The following is a 19,503-nucleotide window of genomic DNA, read 5'->3' as shown; positions in this document are numbered from 1 at the left end:
TTTTTAGTCATTTTGTGTCTTTTTTAGTCATTTTGTGTCTTTGTTTGGTCATTTTGTGTCTTTTTAGGTCATTTTGTGTCTTTTTTTGATCATTTTGTGGTCAATTTGTGTCTTTTTTAGTCATTTTGTGTCTTTGTTTGGTCATTTTGTGTCTTTTCTGGTCATTTTGTGTCTGTTTTGATCATTTTGTGGTCAATTTGTGTCTTTTTTAGTCATTTTGTGTCTTTTTTAGTCATTTTGTGTCTTTGTTTGGTCATTTTGTGTCTTTTTAGGTCATTTTGTGTCTTTTTTTGATCATTTTGTGGTCAATTTGTGTCTTTTTTAGTCATTTTGTGTCTTTGTTTGGTCATTTTGTGTCTTTTCTGGTCATTTTGTGTCTGTTTTGATCATTTTGTGGTCAATTTGTGTCTTTTTTGGTCATTTTGTTTCCTTTTTTTGGTCATTTTGTTTCTTTTTTGGGTGATCTGAACTGTGCGTGTGAGATTCTGTTCAGTGAGCGGGGGTCACGGACAACATGCATGTTAAATTGGGGGTCGCGACTCAAAAAGGTTGAGAACTACTGTAGTAGATAATAGTCTCTGCGTTCCCACTTTGGAGAACCTGATGCACGCTTCAGGCAGGAAACAGAGTTGGTCCCACAAGTGTCCATGTTGGTGACTAAGTTATTTTTCCACTCCATGCCTTAAGCCAAACATGTTTTATCTAAACATTTTTAAATGAACTGTAGTGTAAACAACAACCAACATATTTACATAAATAAAAAGACGTTTGTACATGAAGTTCCCAGTGCAGCCAAACTAATTTACTGACTTGAAGCTGACTCAATGAAGGACCCAAAAACATCTCTCCTGCTGGGAAACTTCTTGTCTGTCAGGATTTTCTCAGACTATGATGGGGGACCCAAACAAAGTTGGGAGGTCCGGGAGCACGTTCCCCTGGAGAACATTTTTGCTCTAAAAGCCTAAATTTGGTGCCTCTCGCACATTCTAATGCCACTATTCCATCTTAATCATTGCATATTTTTAATGAATTATTGTAAAGGATAATAAGGGTTCTTCTATGTTTTATTTAAGGCGTCTTATTGTGACAGTCTTCTTGCAAATTCTGTGGTGGATTCTGTTAACACATCCATGTGCTCTTATTTTGAAAGCGGGTCTAACACGTTCTTACCGTAAGGCCTTATGGTGTGTTTAATTCACACTGAAAGACGGAACTTTCTGACATTCGTGTAGACCTTGAACGCACCATTAGCCGCTGGACTCTCTATGTGCGCTCAATGTAAATTAGTAACTAACAGAACATTAATCCAGAGGGGTTTTGCAGACTGATCGAGGAAACATGTAATTCAATCCAAAAAGCATAACTATGGTGTGCATTGCTTTCAGATTTAATGTTTGCCGCACTGGCAGTTTCCACTTTTTGCCCTGGATCCATACATGCATACGAAAGCTTGTGTGCACACGCAGAGTAAACATCTAACAAATCAGAACCTGCTTAGCCTACCACTTACTTTGTGATGTTTTATTCATGCGGTAATTATGTCATAATGATTGATCAGATTTCAGTTATCTTACCCATCTGTCTTCAGCAGCAATCAATACTTCTCTGCACAGACAATTTATTTTCTGATTAGTTGCTGCTCTGTGTGTACAAGAGGACACCAAAGGCTCTTATTTTGTGAACCCAGCTTAACTATATCATGCATATGCTACTTTAGTAGATTTTCACACTTAACATTTTGCCTCCTTTTATAGGGAATTGGTGGTTGGCGGACAGGGTGATTTTTAGGGGGGGATCAGAAGGAAAAAAAAGATATACTAAAATAAATATAATATATTTTTAATCAGATATCTTAAGGTCAGAGGTCAAGGATCCACAAATTTAGCCTAAATTTGGATTGTAATCTCACCGCTTAACATTTTAGACATATCATTTCTTCATATCATCATACCAGTACCTTCACTGTAGCACACTAAAAGAAAAAAGGCCAGCCAGGCTGGCCAGACAGACTGGTGGAGTTCTAAGGGGGAACATATATTACTGGGATCATTTAAAATGTTTTAATTTGAAATCTATCCCTTTGACTGTCACTGTAACAAACTGGCCACCATTTAAGACAATAATCATACAAAGTCCAGACAGAAGAAAAAGTAATAGAAAAACATAATAAAGTCACAGGTTTTCTGCAAACTAAAGTAACCAGTCAGAAAATATTTTTTTTATTTTTTAGATTCTGATACATACTTTGTGTACAGTTATCGATGCCGGTTTGTTTACGATCAGCAGTGGGCACTTTGTGTATAGTTAGCATGACGGTTTGTTTACAATAAGTGGCGGGCACTCTGTGCACAGTTAGTGATGCCGGTTTGTTTACAATCAGCGGTGGGCACTTTGTGTACAGTTAGCATGCTGGTTTGTTTACAATAAGTGGCGGGCACTTTGTGTACAGTTAGCATGCCGGTTTGTTTACGATCAGAGGCGGGCACTTTGTGTACAGTTAGCATGCCGGTTTGTTTACAATAAGTGGCGGGCGCTTTGTGCACAGTTAGCATGCCGGTTTGTTTACAATAAGTGGCGGGCGCTTTGTGCACAGTTAGCATGCCGGTTTGTTTACAATAAGTGGCGGGCGCTTTGTGCACAGTTAGCATGCTGGTTTGTTTACAATAAGCGGCGGACGCTGTGCACAGTTAGCATGCTGGTTTGTTTACAATAAGCGGTGGACGCTGTGCACTGTTAGCAAGACGGTTTGTTTACGATCAGAGGCGGGCACTTTGTGTACAGTTAGCATGCTGGCTTGTTTACAATAAGCAGCAAACACTGTGCACAGTTAGCATGCTGGTTTGTTTACAATAATCAGCAAACACTGTGCACAGTGATCGATGGTTGCCGTAGTTGTTGTGCAGCTGCTGATTCGATGACTGTCGGACTGAGTGGGAGGTTTGTGCTTGCCGTCAAATATTCCGACTTGCAGGAATGTCCCGTTCATGGTGGTCCCGCTTCCAACAGTCCCAACAATTTTCCGCCTCTGTGACCTCTGGAGGCGGATCATTTGACCCCGGTATGCAGCTTCATAGTGGAGTTGAGACGTTACAGAGCCGTAACTGTGTGCTCATCATGTTCATCATTGTCAGTCGCCATACAGAAGCTATTATCTGGATTTCCATTGTATCCACTCCATCAGCAATAAAGGATGCAAATGTTGTTTCCATCATTGCAAGTCAAGCCGAGCCAACAATCAGCTGTTTAGGGATGTTTATTTTTATCCACCACTCTCATCTACTTTGGAGGCAAGCCATCTATCATGTCAAACATGCCTATGCAAAAGGAAGATTAAAAGGAAGAGAGTGTTGTAGGACCTTATCACTGTCATAATGTGATTTTTAGACCTTTTTATTATTATTATTCTGTGTTTCTGACTCTGACCCTCATGTCTCTCTGCAGCAGTAAGAGCCTGTGTAACGAGCTGTGACTTTGTGAACTGCAGGACTTTACTCCGTGCGAAGTCAACAGCGTGATTTAAAGTGTTTGAAGATTATTATCCCAGTTATGGACTGTGCTCCTGTGTGGGAAAGCTCCTCCTCCCTCCTCCACCGAGCCGCTGTCTCCTTTAATGGGCATGTGAATGTGCAGTGATGAAAGCAATGGGAGGAACATCCACTCACACACAGTGTGTGTGGCTCACATGCTGCATTCATATCTCCTGGGAAAATACAATGCATGGTGCTTTGAGGGAGTGAAAACACTAAACAGAACTTTTAGGTGGTGAATACTGTCGTAATATATCATTCACACTGTTTCTCAAGCAATATATGTAATTAAATAAGACAGTTTGAAGAGGTTATAGGATAACCTTTTCATCTTGTCTAAAAATAGAAATAGATCAGAGGGAATTCATAGAGAAAATGTTTTCGAGTCGCAGGGTGCTCAAGCTGTTATTATTTTTATTATTACAGATGTGCTAGCTACTGGGTGGGCTGGTTACTCGTGACGATATTTTGTGGCCCCCACCGTGATATGTCATTTTGTGTCTTTTTTTGTGTTTTTAATAATTTTGTGTCTTTTTGGTAATTCTGTGTATTTTTTGGTCATTTTTTTGTCTTTTCTGTCATTTTGTGTCTTTTTTTAAAGTAATTTAGTGTTTTTTTCAGTCATTTTGTGTCTTTTTTGGTCATTTGTGTCTTTTTTTGGTCATCTTGTGTCTTTCTTTGGTCATTTTTTGTCTTTTCTGTCATTTTGTGTCTTTTTTTGGTCATTTTGTGTCTTTTTTGGTTATTTTGTGTCTTTTTTTAAAGTCATTTTGTGGTCATTTTGTGTCTTTTTTAAGTAATTTAGTTGTTTTTTTCTGTAATTTTGTGTCTTTTTTTGGTAATTTTGTGTCTTTTTTGGTCATTTTGTGTATTTTTTAAGTAATTTAGTTTTTTTTTCTGTCATTTTGTCTTTTTTTTGTAATTTTGTGTCTTTTTTGGTCGTTTTGTGTCTTTTTTAAGTAATTTAGTGTCTTTTTTGGTCATTTTGTGTCTTTTTTAAGTAATTTAGTTGTTTTTTTCAGTCATTTTGTGTCTTTTTTTGGTCATTTTGTGTCTTTTTTAAGTAATTTAGTGGGTTTTTTCTGTCATTTTGTGTATTTAAAAAAATAAAATTTGTGTCTTTTTTGGTCATTTTGATACTGCCTCCAGTGGCCCCCAGGTAATTTGACTCTAGAATCTAGAAAATAATTTCCTTTTCAAATAAACATATCATTTCTATTATTCTTTTCTATAAGCGACTGAGAAAAACTGTATTATTATTACAGATGTGCTAGCTACTTGCTGGGCCAGTTTTATAGCCTGGCTGTGTTTTGTCCTTCAAACAGCTGACAGCCAGTATAATCTGGCCTAATGTTATTTATCCATCCAAATCTCACAGAGGATTGCATAATGCATATTACATATGCTGCCTGCATTCATACCCTTTGAGTTATCATTCACCTTGTATGCTCAGAACAAAGTCATGCATGGTAAAGGTAGAAGTCCTCATAATGGAAATGCTCCTTTTCAGAGTGCTATACTATCCCGTGCATGTTATTGAATAGGGTTAGCATTAGCTTGCTGCTACATGAACGTGTGAATGAATGGAACAGGATAATGCAGAATGAGCAAGATCCAGTTAACCACAATGTGAGTGTGTTACTGGGAGGCAACGTGTTCTAGATGAAAACATTAAAGCATGAGAAATAGAATATTACAGCAGATGAGGATGTAGACAAAACAACATAAACATTTGTAGATAAACTATCAAATTATAACACCAACAGTTCCACACTGCAAAAAAGTTGTTTAGTCTAAAAACCAGATAAAAACAGTAAATCTGAGGGAAATGATCTTGCTGCATGGACAGATAATTTACCTTGACAAGGTTTCTTAAATTAAGATTATTAAATCTAGAAATAAACATGTTGAATGCTTAAAATAAGCAGACACCAAAAAAAAGACACAAAATGACAGAAAAAAACTAAATTACTTAAAGAAGAAACAAAATGACCAAAAAAGACACAAAAATATTTTAAAAAGACACAAAATTACTTAAAAAAGACACAAATTAACAAAAAAAGACAAACATTTTTTTTAAAAAGACACTAAATTACTGCAAAAACACTAAATTACTTTAAAAAAGACACAGAATGACAAAAAATATACACACAATTACCCAAAAACCACACAGAATTACCAAAAAAGACAAACTAACTAACTGAAAGAGATTGTAGTTTTTTTTTTAAACCAGATAAATTAAAGCTGCCAGCAGTGATGAACTGGCCCGAGCAGAGTGACCTGATGATTATTTGTTTCTTACCAAGATAAAAAAAAACTTTAGATTTAGAAGTGTTAGATAATTTATCTTGTTTTAAGAGTTCATTTCTTATTTTAAGTGTTCAACATGCTTATTTCTAGATTTAATAATTTTAATTTAATAAATCTTGTCAAGGTAAATTATCTGTCCATGCAGCAAGATCATTTCCCTCAGATTTACTGTTTGATCTGTTTTTAGACTAAACACCTTTTTTGCAGTTTATGCATGAATAACTAAGACATCAGGGCTACAAAGATCTGTGTTTTGCAAGTTTAATGTTAATCTAAAGTGCAGTGTTCCTGTCAGAATGCCTGTAGGAGGGTGAGCCTCCACGCTGCTGCAGGGAGTTAGTTATAGTGTTTGTATTGGAAGCAGTAGAAGACGCCCTTTAATGAAAGAATGCTCTGAATAGTTGTGAGGGGAAAGGATGCTCTATTAGTTCAACATTAGAGCTGATGGAATGAGAAATAAAGGTGAAGGGGAGCTAATTATGGGTCTGTGTTGAAAGAACATGCTGATAGAGCATGCAGCTGTTCATGACCGGAAAAAAAAATTACTTAAAAAAGACAAAATTACTAAAAAAAAAAAAAGACACAAAATTATTTTTAAAAAGACACAAAATGACTGAAAAAGACACAGAATTACCAAAAAAGACACAAAATTATTTAAAAAAGACACAAAATCATTTTAAAAAGACACAGAATTATTTAAAAAAAAGACACAAAATTACCCAAAAAAGATACAAAATTACTATTAAAAAAAGACACAAAATGACCAAAAAGACACAAAATTACTATAAAAAAAGACACAAAATGACCAAAAAGACACAAAATTACTATAAAAAAAGACACAAAATGACAAAAACAAGACACAAAATTACTATAAAAAAGACACAAAATGACAAAAAGACACAAAATCATTTTAAAAAGACACATAATTATTTAAAAAAAAGACACAAAATTACTATAAAAAAAGACACAAAATGACAAAAGACACAAAATGACAAAAACAAGACACAAAATTACTATAAAAATGAAACAAAATGACCAAAAAAGTCACAAAATTATCAAAAAAACACAAAATGATAGGGAAAAAAAGTAAATTACTTAAAGAAGAAACAAAATTACCAACAAAAACACACAGAATTACCAAAAAGACAAACTAACTAACTGAAAGAGATCGTGCATTTTAATTTAATCGGTGGAGTCATTTTGTAAACCATGAGTTCTTCTGTTAATGTCTGTGTGTTTTTGTGAAAAATAAAAACTGTATTGCTGAAGCTCTGGTTGCTCCTGAAGCAGCCCACGGGGTTAATCAGAGCAGATAGGAGGAACTTTTAGTTTACAACTAGAAAATCAAATATTCTGCTGAATATTCAGCAGGTTGGAATCATTTGTCTTTCATCTCTCCAACCACTAGATGGACTCACTTCTTTTTTATTGTTCCATAACTGAACAGTGTTACTTTTCCTCTTGTAGACACAAAATACACATATGTAGCATTATAATTAATTCTGAAATGTCAATAAGTCTATAAAAAAAGTTTCTGTCTTGTTCTCCGTCTGTCTTCATCCTGCTGCTCATCATCTCTGATCATCTCCTCCAGGTGTTTGTTATGTAAAGATGCAACACTGCAGCTCTACTTAGAGAACTCTCCTGCCATCTAGTGGCTCTTCTGATTCTTTAACAGTTTGCATTTGCAACATCTCTTACATTTTAAATCATTTTTTTAAATTGGCAATATGCTTTGCAGTTAGATCAGTTGATACCATGTGTTCTTTATTTTTAAAAATTTGAAAATGACAGGGCCTAAAATCAATAGTTGTTTTGTTTTTTTACAAATCAAGACATAGCTAACAATGGCAACCCTTCAGGGCTGGAAAAAAATAATTGAAAATTTAATTGAAATTGAAAGGGTTGCCTAATTGTATAATATATTCAGTGTTGAGGACTTTAAAAGCAGAGCTACTTCACACTAGAGAAATGATGAACTACAGTAAAACTAACCTGGAGATAAATGTAGTTTGGACAACTAAAGCTACTTTAAAAAAGTAGTAAAAATGATCAAATTCACAATGTTCACATACCTTAAAGTTCATATCTGTCAGTTTATCAGTAGAACAGCAGAAAAAGGAATGTGAACCATCATATTTGACTACAGATGCTGATTTTGGATTATATATTGATGTAATCAATATATACTGCCCTACACAGTTTAACTGCAGTAACTACTTTTTTGGTTAAAATTGAGTTAAAACTAAAAATGAACTGCTTGATGTCTGTTTTATCTTGTGACAAATATTTAAATTAAAATTTTGCTTTAATTTAGCTTTAAATTTTGCTTTAAAAATTACAAAAATCCAACTCCAAATTTGATCGGGAAATTATTATCTAGCAAGCCTTCGACAAACTACAACATTCTCTCCCCAATCTAAAATTAGTTCTCAATTCAGACAAACATAATACACGATATTCTCAAGATATTCGCCAGACATACTGCAGAAGATGGTCTACATGTTACCACTTTAACAGGTCACAGCATTGATACAAATATCTGGGTGTCTGGTTGGATCAAAAACTCACATTCAAATTTCATGTTGACATACTTACAAGTAAATTAAAACAAAAAATTGGATACTTATACAGAAACAAAACACACTCTCCTCTGTTCTGTAGGAAACAGATCATTCAGGCTTTCTTTTTATCAGTTCTGGATTATGTTGATGTAATCTATAGACTTCTGCCTCCACTCTCACCTCACTGGACTCTGATTATCACTCTGATTCATCACTGGTGACAGTTACTCCGCCCATCATTGACTCCTATACAACAAGGTGGGATGGGCACCTTTTTCTATGAGACGAGACATCTCACTGGTTCCTCTTCATTTATAAAGTCTTGATAGGCTACATGCCACCATACCTCAGCACTTTATTAAACTGGTCACATAGTAATTATTCAACACGCTCTAGTGATTAATGCTTAATGCTCAAGGTTCCCCGGACAAATACTGAATTTGGAAAAACTGCTTTCAGTTTTTCTGCTGCATCTACCTGGAACATCTACAACATTTACTCAAACTGAACACAATTATAACTATGGGCCAGTTTAAAACTATGATAATCAATAACTAAACTATGATAACCAATAACTAAACCATGATAACCAATAACTAAACTATGATAACCAATAACTAAACCATGATAACCAATAACTAAACTATGATAACCAATAACTAAACCATGATAACCAATAACTAAACTATGATAACCAATAACTAAACCATGATAACCAATAACTAAACCATGATAACCAATAACTAAACTATGATAACCAATAACTAAACCATGATAACCAATAACTAAACCATGATAACCAATAACTAAACTATGATAACCAATAACTAAACCATGATAACCAATAACTAAACTATGATAACCAGTAACTAAACTATGATAACCAATAACTAAACCATGATAACCAATAACTAAACTATGATAACCAATAACTAAACCATGATAACCAATAACTAAACCATGATAACCAATAACTAAACCATGATAACAATAACTAAACCATGATAACAATAACTAAACTATGATAACCAATAACTAAACCATGATAACAATAACTAAACCATGATAACAATAACTAAACCATGATAACAATAACTAAACTATGATAACCAATAACTAAACCATGATAACCAATAACTAAACTATGATAACCAATAACTAAACTACGATAACCAATAACTAAACCATGATAACAATAACTAAACCATGATAACAATAACTAAACTATGATAACCAATAACTAAACCATGATAACCAATAACTAAACTATAATAACCAATAACTAAACCACGATAACCAATAACTAAACCATGATAACCAATAACTAAACTATGATAACCAATAACTAAACCATGATAACCAATAACTAAACTATAATAACCAATAACTAAACCATGATAACCAATAACTAAACTATGATAACCAATAACTAAACCATGATAACCAATAACTAAACTATAATAACCAATAACTAAACCATGATAACCAATAACTAAACTATAATAACCAATAACTAAACTATGATAACCAATAACTAAACAATGATAACCAATAACTAAACTATGATAACCAATAACTAAACCATGATAACCAATAACTAAACTATAATAACCAATAACTAAACCATGATAACCAATAACTAAACTATAATAACCAATAACTAAACCATGATAACCAATAACTAAACTATGATAACCAATAACTAAACCATGATAACCAATAACTAAACTATGATAACCAATAACTCTGCCTTTCATTGTAACTGTTTTTAAAGTTTTTGCATATGTTTTGTCTGTGCTGTTTTGTGTTTTCTCTGTAATCTCGACATCATTGTAAATGAGGGGTTTCCCTCAATGATTCCTCGAGAAATAAATAAAGGATGAATGAAATGAAATGCTTATTACAGATTTAGCAATCTTAATTTAAGAAATATTTTCAATTTATCTGTCCATGCAGCAAGATAATCTCCCTCAGATTTAGTGTTTTATCTGGTTTTTAAACCCCTCGGGGTTTTTTTGCAGTGTGGTGTAGCTGCCAACTAAACCAATGAAAAGTAAACAGTATCATCATCAACAGCTCTGTGTGTGTGTGTGTGTGTGTGTGTGTGTGTGTGTGTGTGTTTGGGTCCCACTGGGTTGGTTCCAGTCTGAAACAAGCCAAGCCTGCTGGACTGCTTGTGTTGTTACGCCGGCCCTTTAAGGGCCCTCTGCGGTTGCTGCGGTTACCGTGCTTTTTTGGGTTCTCTCTCTATAATTGAGTCTTGCGTTTTCAGCAGGGAAACTACACAAAGCAGTGATTATTCCTGAGCAGCGGACGGGTCGGGGGGAGGGGGGGGGCTTTGAATGAATGCCATCACATTCTCATGAAGCTGATTGGCTGCTCACGCTTTGTCTTCTACATGCTCAGATCTCTGGGAGCTTTCAGTCAACATCTTTTTCCATCCACTCATAAAAAATGAAATATGACGACATTTACCAGAAGGATGCCGCTGCTCACTAAAATGTCACAGTAAATCTTTATATGGCTCTTTAAACAGTCTTTATTTCATTAAAACCACTAATGTGCTTAACAGCATGAAAAACTGTAGAAAATCAGCTGAAGAAAAATGAAAAGATTATTAAACATGTTTGAAATATTGGGCCATCTGTCAGACAGACAGATGGAATTTGTTTCAGTGTGGAAAATGTAGGATCCACACTGCAAATTATTTGTTTCTTACCAAGATAAAAACCAACAACTTAGATTTAGAAGTGTTAGATAATTTATCTTGTTCTAAGAGTTCGTTTCTTTTTCAACATGCAACGGCAATTTTTTTATACTCTCATTCTGCCACATAAAAAATGTTCAAAATGTTGTTTTCATCATAAATCTGCAACTTTTTTCTTGCAAATTTGCCACTTTTAATCTCGTAAATCTGCAACTTTTTTCACGCAGATTTGCCACTTTTAATCTCGTAAATCTGCAACTTTTTTCACGCAGATTTGCCACTTTTAATCTCGTAAATCTGCAACTTTTTTCACGCAGATTTGCCACTTTTAATCTCGTAAATCTGCAACTTTATTCTTGCAAATTTGCCACTTTTAAACTCGTAAATCTGTTACTTTTTTCTCATAGATTTGCCACTTTTAATCTAATAAAAATGCATCTTTTTTCTTGCAAATTTGCCACTTTAAATCTCTTAAATCTGCAACTTTTTTCACGCAGATTTGCCACTTTAAATCTGTGACTTTTTTTCTTGTAGACTTGCCACTTTAATCTAGTCAATTTGCAACTTTTTTCTCTAAATATTACAAATCCATGTGGTTCTACGACCAAACAGAGAGACATGGGGACCTCATTCTGATATCCACTGAAGTTACCAAATATAGTTCTTCACTCGATAAAGGGTTAAACGGTCTATATTTCATTAAAACCACTAATGTGCTTAACAGCATGAAAAACTCTACATCAGCTGAAGAAAAATGAAAAGATAAATAAACACTTATGTAGTCTAGAGTTTGAAATATTGGCCATCTGTCAGACAGATGGATGGAATTTGTTTCAGTGTGGAAAATTATTTGTTTCTTAAAAAAGATTTAAAAAAACAACAATAACAACTTAGATTTAGAAGTGTTGGATAATTTATCTTGTTTTAAGAGTTCTTTTTTTTTTTTAAGTTTCAACATGCTTATTTCTGGATTTAACCCCTTTGCCACTTTAAATCTCGTAAATGTTAGTTTTTTCTTGCAAATTTGCCACTTTAAATCTCGTAAAAATCTGTTACTTTTTTCTCATAGATTTGCCACTTTAAATCTTGCAAATCTGTTACTTTTTTCTCATAGATTTGCCACTTTAAATCTTGCAAATCTGTTACTCTTTTTCCGTAGATTTGCCACTTTAAATCTAATAAATCTGCAACTTTTTTCTTGAAAATTTGCCACTTTAAATCTAATAAATCTGCAACTTTTTTCTTGCAAATTTGCCACTTTAAATCTTGTAAATCTGTTACTTTTTTTTCGTAGATTTGCCACTTTAAATCTAATAAATCTGCAACTTTTTTTGCAAATTTGCCACTTTTAATCTCGTAAATCTGCAACTTTATTCTTGCAAATTTGCCACTTTTAAACTCGTAAATCCGTTACTTTTTTCTCGTAGATTTGCCACTTTAAATCTCATAAATCTGCAACTTTATTCTTGCAAATTTGCCACTTTTAAACTCGTAAATCCGTTACTTTTTTCTCGTAGATTTGCCACTTTAAATCTCATAAATCTGCAACTTTTTTTCTTGCATATTTGACACTTTTAATCTCGTAAATCTGTTACTTTTTTCTCGTAGATTTGCCACTTTAAATCTCGTAAATTTGCGAGCTTTTTCTTGAAGTATTACGCCCCTTCCCCAGATCCATATTTAATTTATTTTTTTCATATTTGTCACTAAAAAACAGTCATACAAAACAACATAATTTATCTTGTTTTAAGAGTTATTTTCTTATTTTAAGCGTTCAACATGCCTATTTATAGATTTAATCATCTTAATTTAAGAAATCTTGTGAAATTGTGAAATTATCTGTCCATGCAGCAAGATCATTTCCCTCAGATTTAGTGTTTTTATCTTGTTTTTAGACTTCTCTCTATCATCTTGCAAATCTGTTACTTTTTTCTCATATATTTGCCACTTTAAATTCATAAATCTGTTTCTTTTTTCTCGCAGATTTGCCACTTTTAATCTTGTAAATCTGTTACTTTTTTCTCGTAGATCTGCCACTTTAATCTCATAAATTTGCGATTTTTTTCTCGAAGTATTATGCCCCTTCCCCAGATCCGTATTTAATTTATCTTTTTCATATTTGGCACTAAAACAGTCATACAAAACAACATAATTTATCTTGTTCTAAGAGTTAATTTTTTATTTTAAGCGTTCAACATGCTTATTTCTAGATTTAATAATCTTAATTTAAGAAATCTCGTGAAATTGTGAAATTATCTGTCCATGCAGCAAGATCATTTCCCTCAGATTTAGTGTTTTTATCTTGTTTTTAGACTTTAGATACCTTTTGTGCAGTACAGTATTCTTTTTAAATCTGTTCTAACAATCAGTAACAAGTGACATATCTGTTATGAAACAGTGCAGATTACTACCTTAAACTTAACGATGGAGATGACGGGACTTTCTACTCTGGGACTGGGGACATCTTTTGGTTTAAGCCCAGCATTAGTCGTTTCTAAAAATATCAGTATGAGTCCAATTTAAAATGTAACAGCTGGTAACTATGAACTCACCACTGGAATGCATCAACCTCACAACACACTCCAATACATGTCTCACTGTTTCCACTCCATAGAGGATGCAGCATGACATTTATTTAAATGTTTTTATGTAACAATTAATCTCTTATTCTCTTCCACTAGAGTTGGACGTGTGTTTTGTTCACTAACGATAGTTTGCAGACAGGCTTCTAGAATCAAAGGATTTATTTATAACATACATTTTCTTGAAGAATAATATAACAGTGGACTGTTTTACAGTGAGAGACACTGCTGCAATAAATACACGTTGGGAATACAAGAGAACAGTTTGAACATATAATAATAATAATAATAATAATAATAATAATAATAAAAAAGGTCCTGTAGTAGAACAAGAGAGTCTGCCTGGAGAATAAAGCCAGCCTGGTCATTTAGAGGAAACACTAGCTAGGGATTACATGTGTGTGTGTGTCTGTAGGTGTGTGTGTGTGTTACTGTGCCTCTGTTACTGTCAGTATGTGTGTGTGTGTGTGTGTGTGTGTGTGTGTTACTGTGCTTCTGTTACTGTCAGTATGTGTGTGTGTGTGTTACTGTGCGTCAGTTACTGTCTGTGTGTGTGTGTCTGATACTGTGAGCATGTTATTGTGTGTGTGTGTGTGTGTGTGCGCGCGTGAGCGCACGTGTGTGTAGGTGTGTGTGTTACTGCGTGTCTGTTACTGTGAGTGTGTCTGTGCGTGTGTGTTACTGTGTTTGTGTGTGTGTGTGTCCGATACTGTGTGCATGAGTTATAGTGTGGTGTGTGTTACTGCGCATCTGTTACTGTTAGTGTGTGTGTGTTACAGTGTGTGTGTGTGCGTGTTACTGCACGTCTGTTACTGTTAGTGTGTGTGTGTGTCATTGTGTGTCTGTTACTGTTAGTGTGTGTGTGTCATTGTGTGTCTGTTACTGTTAGTGTGTCTGTGTGCTACAGTGTGTGTGTGTGTGTGTGTGCGTGTTACTGCACGTCTGTTACTGTTAGTGTGTGTGTGTGTTATTGTGTGTCTGTTACTGTTAGTGTGTCTGTGTGCTACAGTGTGTGTGTGTGTGTGTGTGTGTGTGTGTTACTGTGTGTGTGTGTGTGTGTGTGTGTTACCGTGTGTGTGTGTGTGTGTGTGTGTGTGTGTCTGATACTGTGTGTGTGTGTGTTACTGCATGTGTGTGTGTGTGTGTGTTACTGCATGTATGTGTGTGTGTGTGTGTGTGTGTGTGGACCCCAGTGGTTGAATAGAACACAGTTACAGTATATCAGGCACATTATAAATCACCTTTTGTTTAATTCCTTCTGGTGGATCTTCAGTTCAGTTCAGGAACACAAACACTCATCACTACTTCAGCTGCTCCGTCTACAACACACAGTTTTAAAAAGTGGGCATTATATAAAAAAAAAAAGAGCTTAAAACATTTCCCATCACTGAATCTCATCATTCTATGTTACTAGAGCTTCTTACAACCTCTGCTGCGTCGATCAAAGAGTCTAGGTGAAGAAGGAAAAAAAGCACTAAGGCAACATTTAATTCATGCCTGAAGGAACCTGGTCTCACAGGAATCCGTGGAATAGCCACGGAATCACTCAAATTTCCGTGAAACTGACACGGATTTCGCTACAATACAAGTTAATGACATACAAAGTGATTATGTACATTCACTGAGTGAATATTTAGAAAATAAAACGTATATTTCTCGCGAGAAATGTGATCAAAATATTGATTTTTTTCACTAAAAATTCCATGGATATTTTTTTCCTATTGGTTTGTTCCAAGTCACGTGACTTTCAAGGTCCAGGCGGTCAGAACAAAAAACATGGCGGACAGTTCTCTCATTTTTAGTGAAAAAAAAATCAATATTTTGACTTAGTTTCTGCATAAAAATGGATTTCGATCACATTTCTAGCGAGAAATATATGTTTTATTTTCTAAATATTCACTCAGTGAATATCATAATATCATTAACTTGCATTGTAGCGAAATCCGTGTCAGTTTCACGGAATTTTGAGTGATTCCGTGGCTATTCCACGGATTCCTGTGAGACCTGAAAGAAGAGTTGTGAGGACAGCAGAAGGTTTTGCTCTGTTGTGTAGCTGATAAAACACACTACTTAATACTGAGGCGGAGGTCTCTCCGCTAATAGTCAATGCCCTGCTCGTTGTAATGGGAGCTGTAGTCGTCATGGTAACCGCCGTGGTACTCGTCCTCCTGGAACTCGGCCTGATAGTCACTGTCGCTGATCTCGGAGCCGTTGGTCCCCGTCCCCTGGCTGCCGTTGGCGTGGACGACGGGCTCCGTGGGCGGGGCGCAGTACTTGGGGTCGTACACCTGCCGACCCAGACCGTACACGCTCATTCCTCGCTGGGACGCCACCTTGTTGGTCCCCATCTGGAGGGAGATGGTGGAGTTGTCCAGCGGCTGCTGCGCCACCTTCTGGTCGTAGATGTCTCTGCGGGTCCCGGGGGCCGACATGCCCGCCTGGAAACAGGAAGAAGAGAAACGTCACCTCATGGAGCTTCTACGCTCATACTATCCTTTGTTTTTAACGTTTGTTCTAATTGGATAAATCGTTGAATACATTAAAATTAATTAAGTGGACTGTTTTACCAGAGGACAGTATGAACATATAATAATAATAATAATAATAATAATAATAATAATAATAATAATAATAATAATAATAATAAAGGTCCTGTAGTAGAACAAGAGAGTCTGTAAAATAAAGCCAGCCTGGTCATTTAGAGGAAAACACTAGCTAGGGATTAAATGTGTGTGTGTGTGTGTGTGTTACTGTGCGTCTGTTACTGTCAGTGTGTCTCTGTGTGTGATACTGTGTGCATGTGTTATTGTGTGTGTAGGTGTGTGTGTTGCTGTGCGTCTGTTACTGTTAGTGTGTCTGTGTGTGTGTCTGTGTGATACTGCGTGTTTGTGTTACTGTGTGTTACAGTGTGTGTGTGTGTGTGTTAATGTGTGTTTCTGTGTGTCTATGTGTGTTACAGTGTGTGTGTGTGTGTGTGTGTGTATGTGTGTTACAGTGTGTGTGTGTGTGTGTGTGTGTGTCTGTGTGTTACTGTGTGTGTGTGTTAATGTGTGTTACAGTGTGTGTGTGTGTGTGTGTGTGTGTGTGTGTGTGTCTGTGTGTTACTGTGTGTGTGTTAATGTGTGTTACTGTGTGTGTGTGTGTGTGTGTGTGTGTGTGTGTGTGTGTATGTGTGTTACAGTGTGTGTGTGTGTGTGTGTGTGTGTGTGTGTGTTACTGTGTGTGTGTTAATGTGTGCTACAGTGTGTGTGTGTGTGTGTGTGTGTGTACACATGTGTTACAGTGTGTGTTTGTGTCTGTGTGATACTGCGTGTGTGTGTTACTGTGTGTGTTAATGTGTGTTACTGTGTGTGTTACTCTGTGTGTATATGTGTGTGTGTGTGTGTGTGTGTGTGTGTGTGTGTCTGTTACTGTTCGTGTGATACATTAAAATAAGGGCTAATAAACCTTAAAATATTATAAAGACTCTATAATTGACCCTAGGCTGATAGAAACAATGCTTCAAATATGGATGTTGATGCAAAGAAGCTACACATAAAAAAATGGATTTGGAGTAAAATGAACCTTTAACCATTTGGATATTAAATGCCGTCATTTCATCACTTTATCAGAGGCAAAAAACTCCAAATAATAGCAGCGTTGAATGAAAGCGGTGACCTGGCTGGCTCCTTTGTTGGTGCCCATCTGCAGGCTGATGGTGGTCTGGTCGTAGGGTTTGTCAGTCTGAGTCTTTGGATCGTACAGATGTCTTCTGGTCCCATAAGCCGTCATTCCAGCCTGACTCGCACACTTGTTGGTCCCCATCTAGGAGCAGAAGACCAGAAAAAGGATCTCACAAAATATAATCACAACTCTGTCAAGAATGCGTAACCTCCTCCGAGCCTTCAGCTGGAGTTGGATTTTAGTTTGTGTGTTTTTCTTTGTCTCCTCTCAGTTTACACAAAGGGAAAACGCAGATATTCCCATGCGAAAACCTAGTTTTTATTAGGGATGTCCCGATCCAATCACATGATCGGAAATCGGGGCCGATCACGTGGTTTCAGACTCGATCAGAATCGGACATTATGTCCCGATCAGGGATCAGATATATGTATATTCAGCATGATATAATTTTACTGCAGGCTGCATGTCAATAAGCCAAGCAGAAGTTCACACACTCCAACCTAGGTGGCGCTAATGCACCTTAAAGTTGGTGCCGCCGCCATTACAAGAAGAAGAAAAAGAAGAAGAAGAAACAACCAACAACACGGCAGCAGTTTAAACCGACGCGGGGGCAAAAAACCCTGATCAGGACATCCCTAGTTTTTATCATAGGAAACGATTATTTCTGAATTTGGAAAACTCTGGGAGAAACGGAGTTTTAGCTTTTCACGCTAATTCTATGCGCCAGAAAATGCTTCAGGTTATGTGAGCGCCCTTTGTTTACAGTTTGTTTGGCTCTCATGGATGCTGTTAAGGTGGTTCTTATTTTTACGTTTGTGCAAACGCTTTTGGTCTGTTTGAAATTGAAAATACAACTGCTATACTGCTATAACAGTTAGCTCTGTAGCAGTACAGTGTGTATGTGCTAACAGGCTAACAGTTAGCTCTGTAGCAGTACAGTGTGTATGTGCTAACAGGCTAACAGTTAGCTCTGTAGCAGTACAGTGTGTATGTGCTGCTGCTGCAGGAGGTGTTCACTTAGTGATCTCTGTTTGTTTACAACAAGCACCAGACACTCTGTGCACAGTTAGTGATGCCGGTTAATTAACCATCAGCGATGGACACCATGTGTACAGTTAGCATGCTGGTTGTTGCTGAGCTGAACAGTGAAATCTGAAATGTTCCCACACCACACCGGCCTTGGCACCAATTCCTTTTATTCCACCAAACTTTCTGGAGTTGTGAATCCGTCTGGAAACTTAACTTCGAGTAACACACTCACTCTGCTTCAGATGGCTAGCGTCCGCACTGTGTGTGTGTGTGTGTGTGTGTGTGTGTGTGTGTGTGTGTGTGTGTGTGTGCCCACAACCCTAACCCTTATCCCACACAGAGAGCAAGTTGAGTGACAGAAGCAGCGCGACTCGCAAAAATGTTGATGGCTTATGTAAACAACAACTATCGAGTCCACAAAAACTATCGCTTCCATTTTTATTAATTTATTTGTTGAGTATCGTGACAGGCCTATATATGGCTATAGACTTGCAGCTGAGGCAGTAGTTGCAGTGGAGGAGATCTGGCCCCTCAGAACCTTTATTTTTTTATTACTTTATTAATCCCACAATGGGGAAAAAATGGGAACTTTTGCTTCTTTTTTTTGAATGTCAGTATGGACAGTTTTGTTGGATGATCTTGTTGACGCCAACCCTAGAGAGTGTGTAAGTTACTATGCATAAATATTACTCCTCACTTGGACAGAGGTGTACTGAGACGTTCTTCAATATCCTGAAGATGGACATTAAAGTAAAGGCCCACCTCATAACTAGACCACACTTTAGTGGCCTCAGTTGCTCCTGCACAACACATCCAGATAAATGGAGCCACTGCCAGCAGAACTCAGCTTTCTCAGCCAGTATAACATGCACTGAGGGATCTATTTATTGTTTGTGAATACACAAACACTCTTTGTGTATTCTTATAAAATGTGAGAGACGTACCTGCAGTCCGATGACGCACTGACCCGCCTTGATCTTCTCATCATCAAAATGTCGAGCCTGTTTGTCTGCATACTTCACCCCGATATCGATCTTTGTGTCCATTCCTTTGGTCTTTGCCTAACAGAGGAGACAATTACATTTATTACATTTGTCTCAGACAAAAAGAAAGACTGGGAC

General features: G+C 36.3%; 1 protein-coding gene across 1 annotated transcript in view; it reads right to left on the bottom strand.

Moving 5' to 3' along the window:
• Nucleotides 1-14,905: 14,905 nt before the first annotated feature.
• The window catches only part of cnn3a (calponin 3, acidic a), an 18,141-nt gene continuing 13,543 nt past the window's right edge, over nucleotides 14,906-19,503 (bottom strand). The window contains exons 5-7 of the mRNA XM_059327093.1: nucleotides 19,327-19,443; nucleotides 17,348-17,494; nucleotides 14,906-16,128 (exon numbers count right to left, since the gene is read on the bottom strand). Of these exons, the coding sequence (XP_059183076.1) occupies nucleotides 15,787-16,128; nucleotides 17,348-17,494; nucleotides 19,327-19,443 (606 nt within the window). The 3' untranslated portion in view covers nucleotides 14,906-15,786. The remainder of the gene's footprint in view (nucleotides 16,129-17,347; nucleotides 17,495-19,326; nucleotides 19,444-19,503) is intronic.

Source organism: Centropristis striata, chromosome 23 (assembly GCF_030273125.1).
Source record: "Centropristis striata isolate RG_2023a ecotype Rhode Island chromosome 23, C.striata_1.0, whole genome shotgun sequence".
NCBI lineage: Eukaryota > Metazoa > Chordata > Actinopteri > Perciformes > Serranidae > Centropristis > Centropristis striata.
This window is presented reverse-complemented; position numbering and strand designations above follow the sequence as displayed.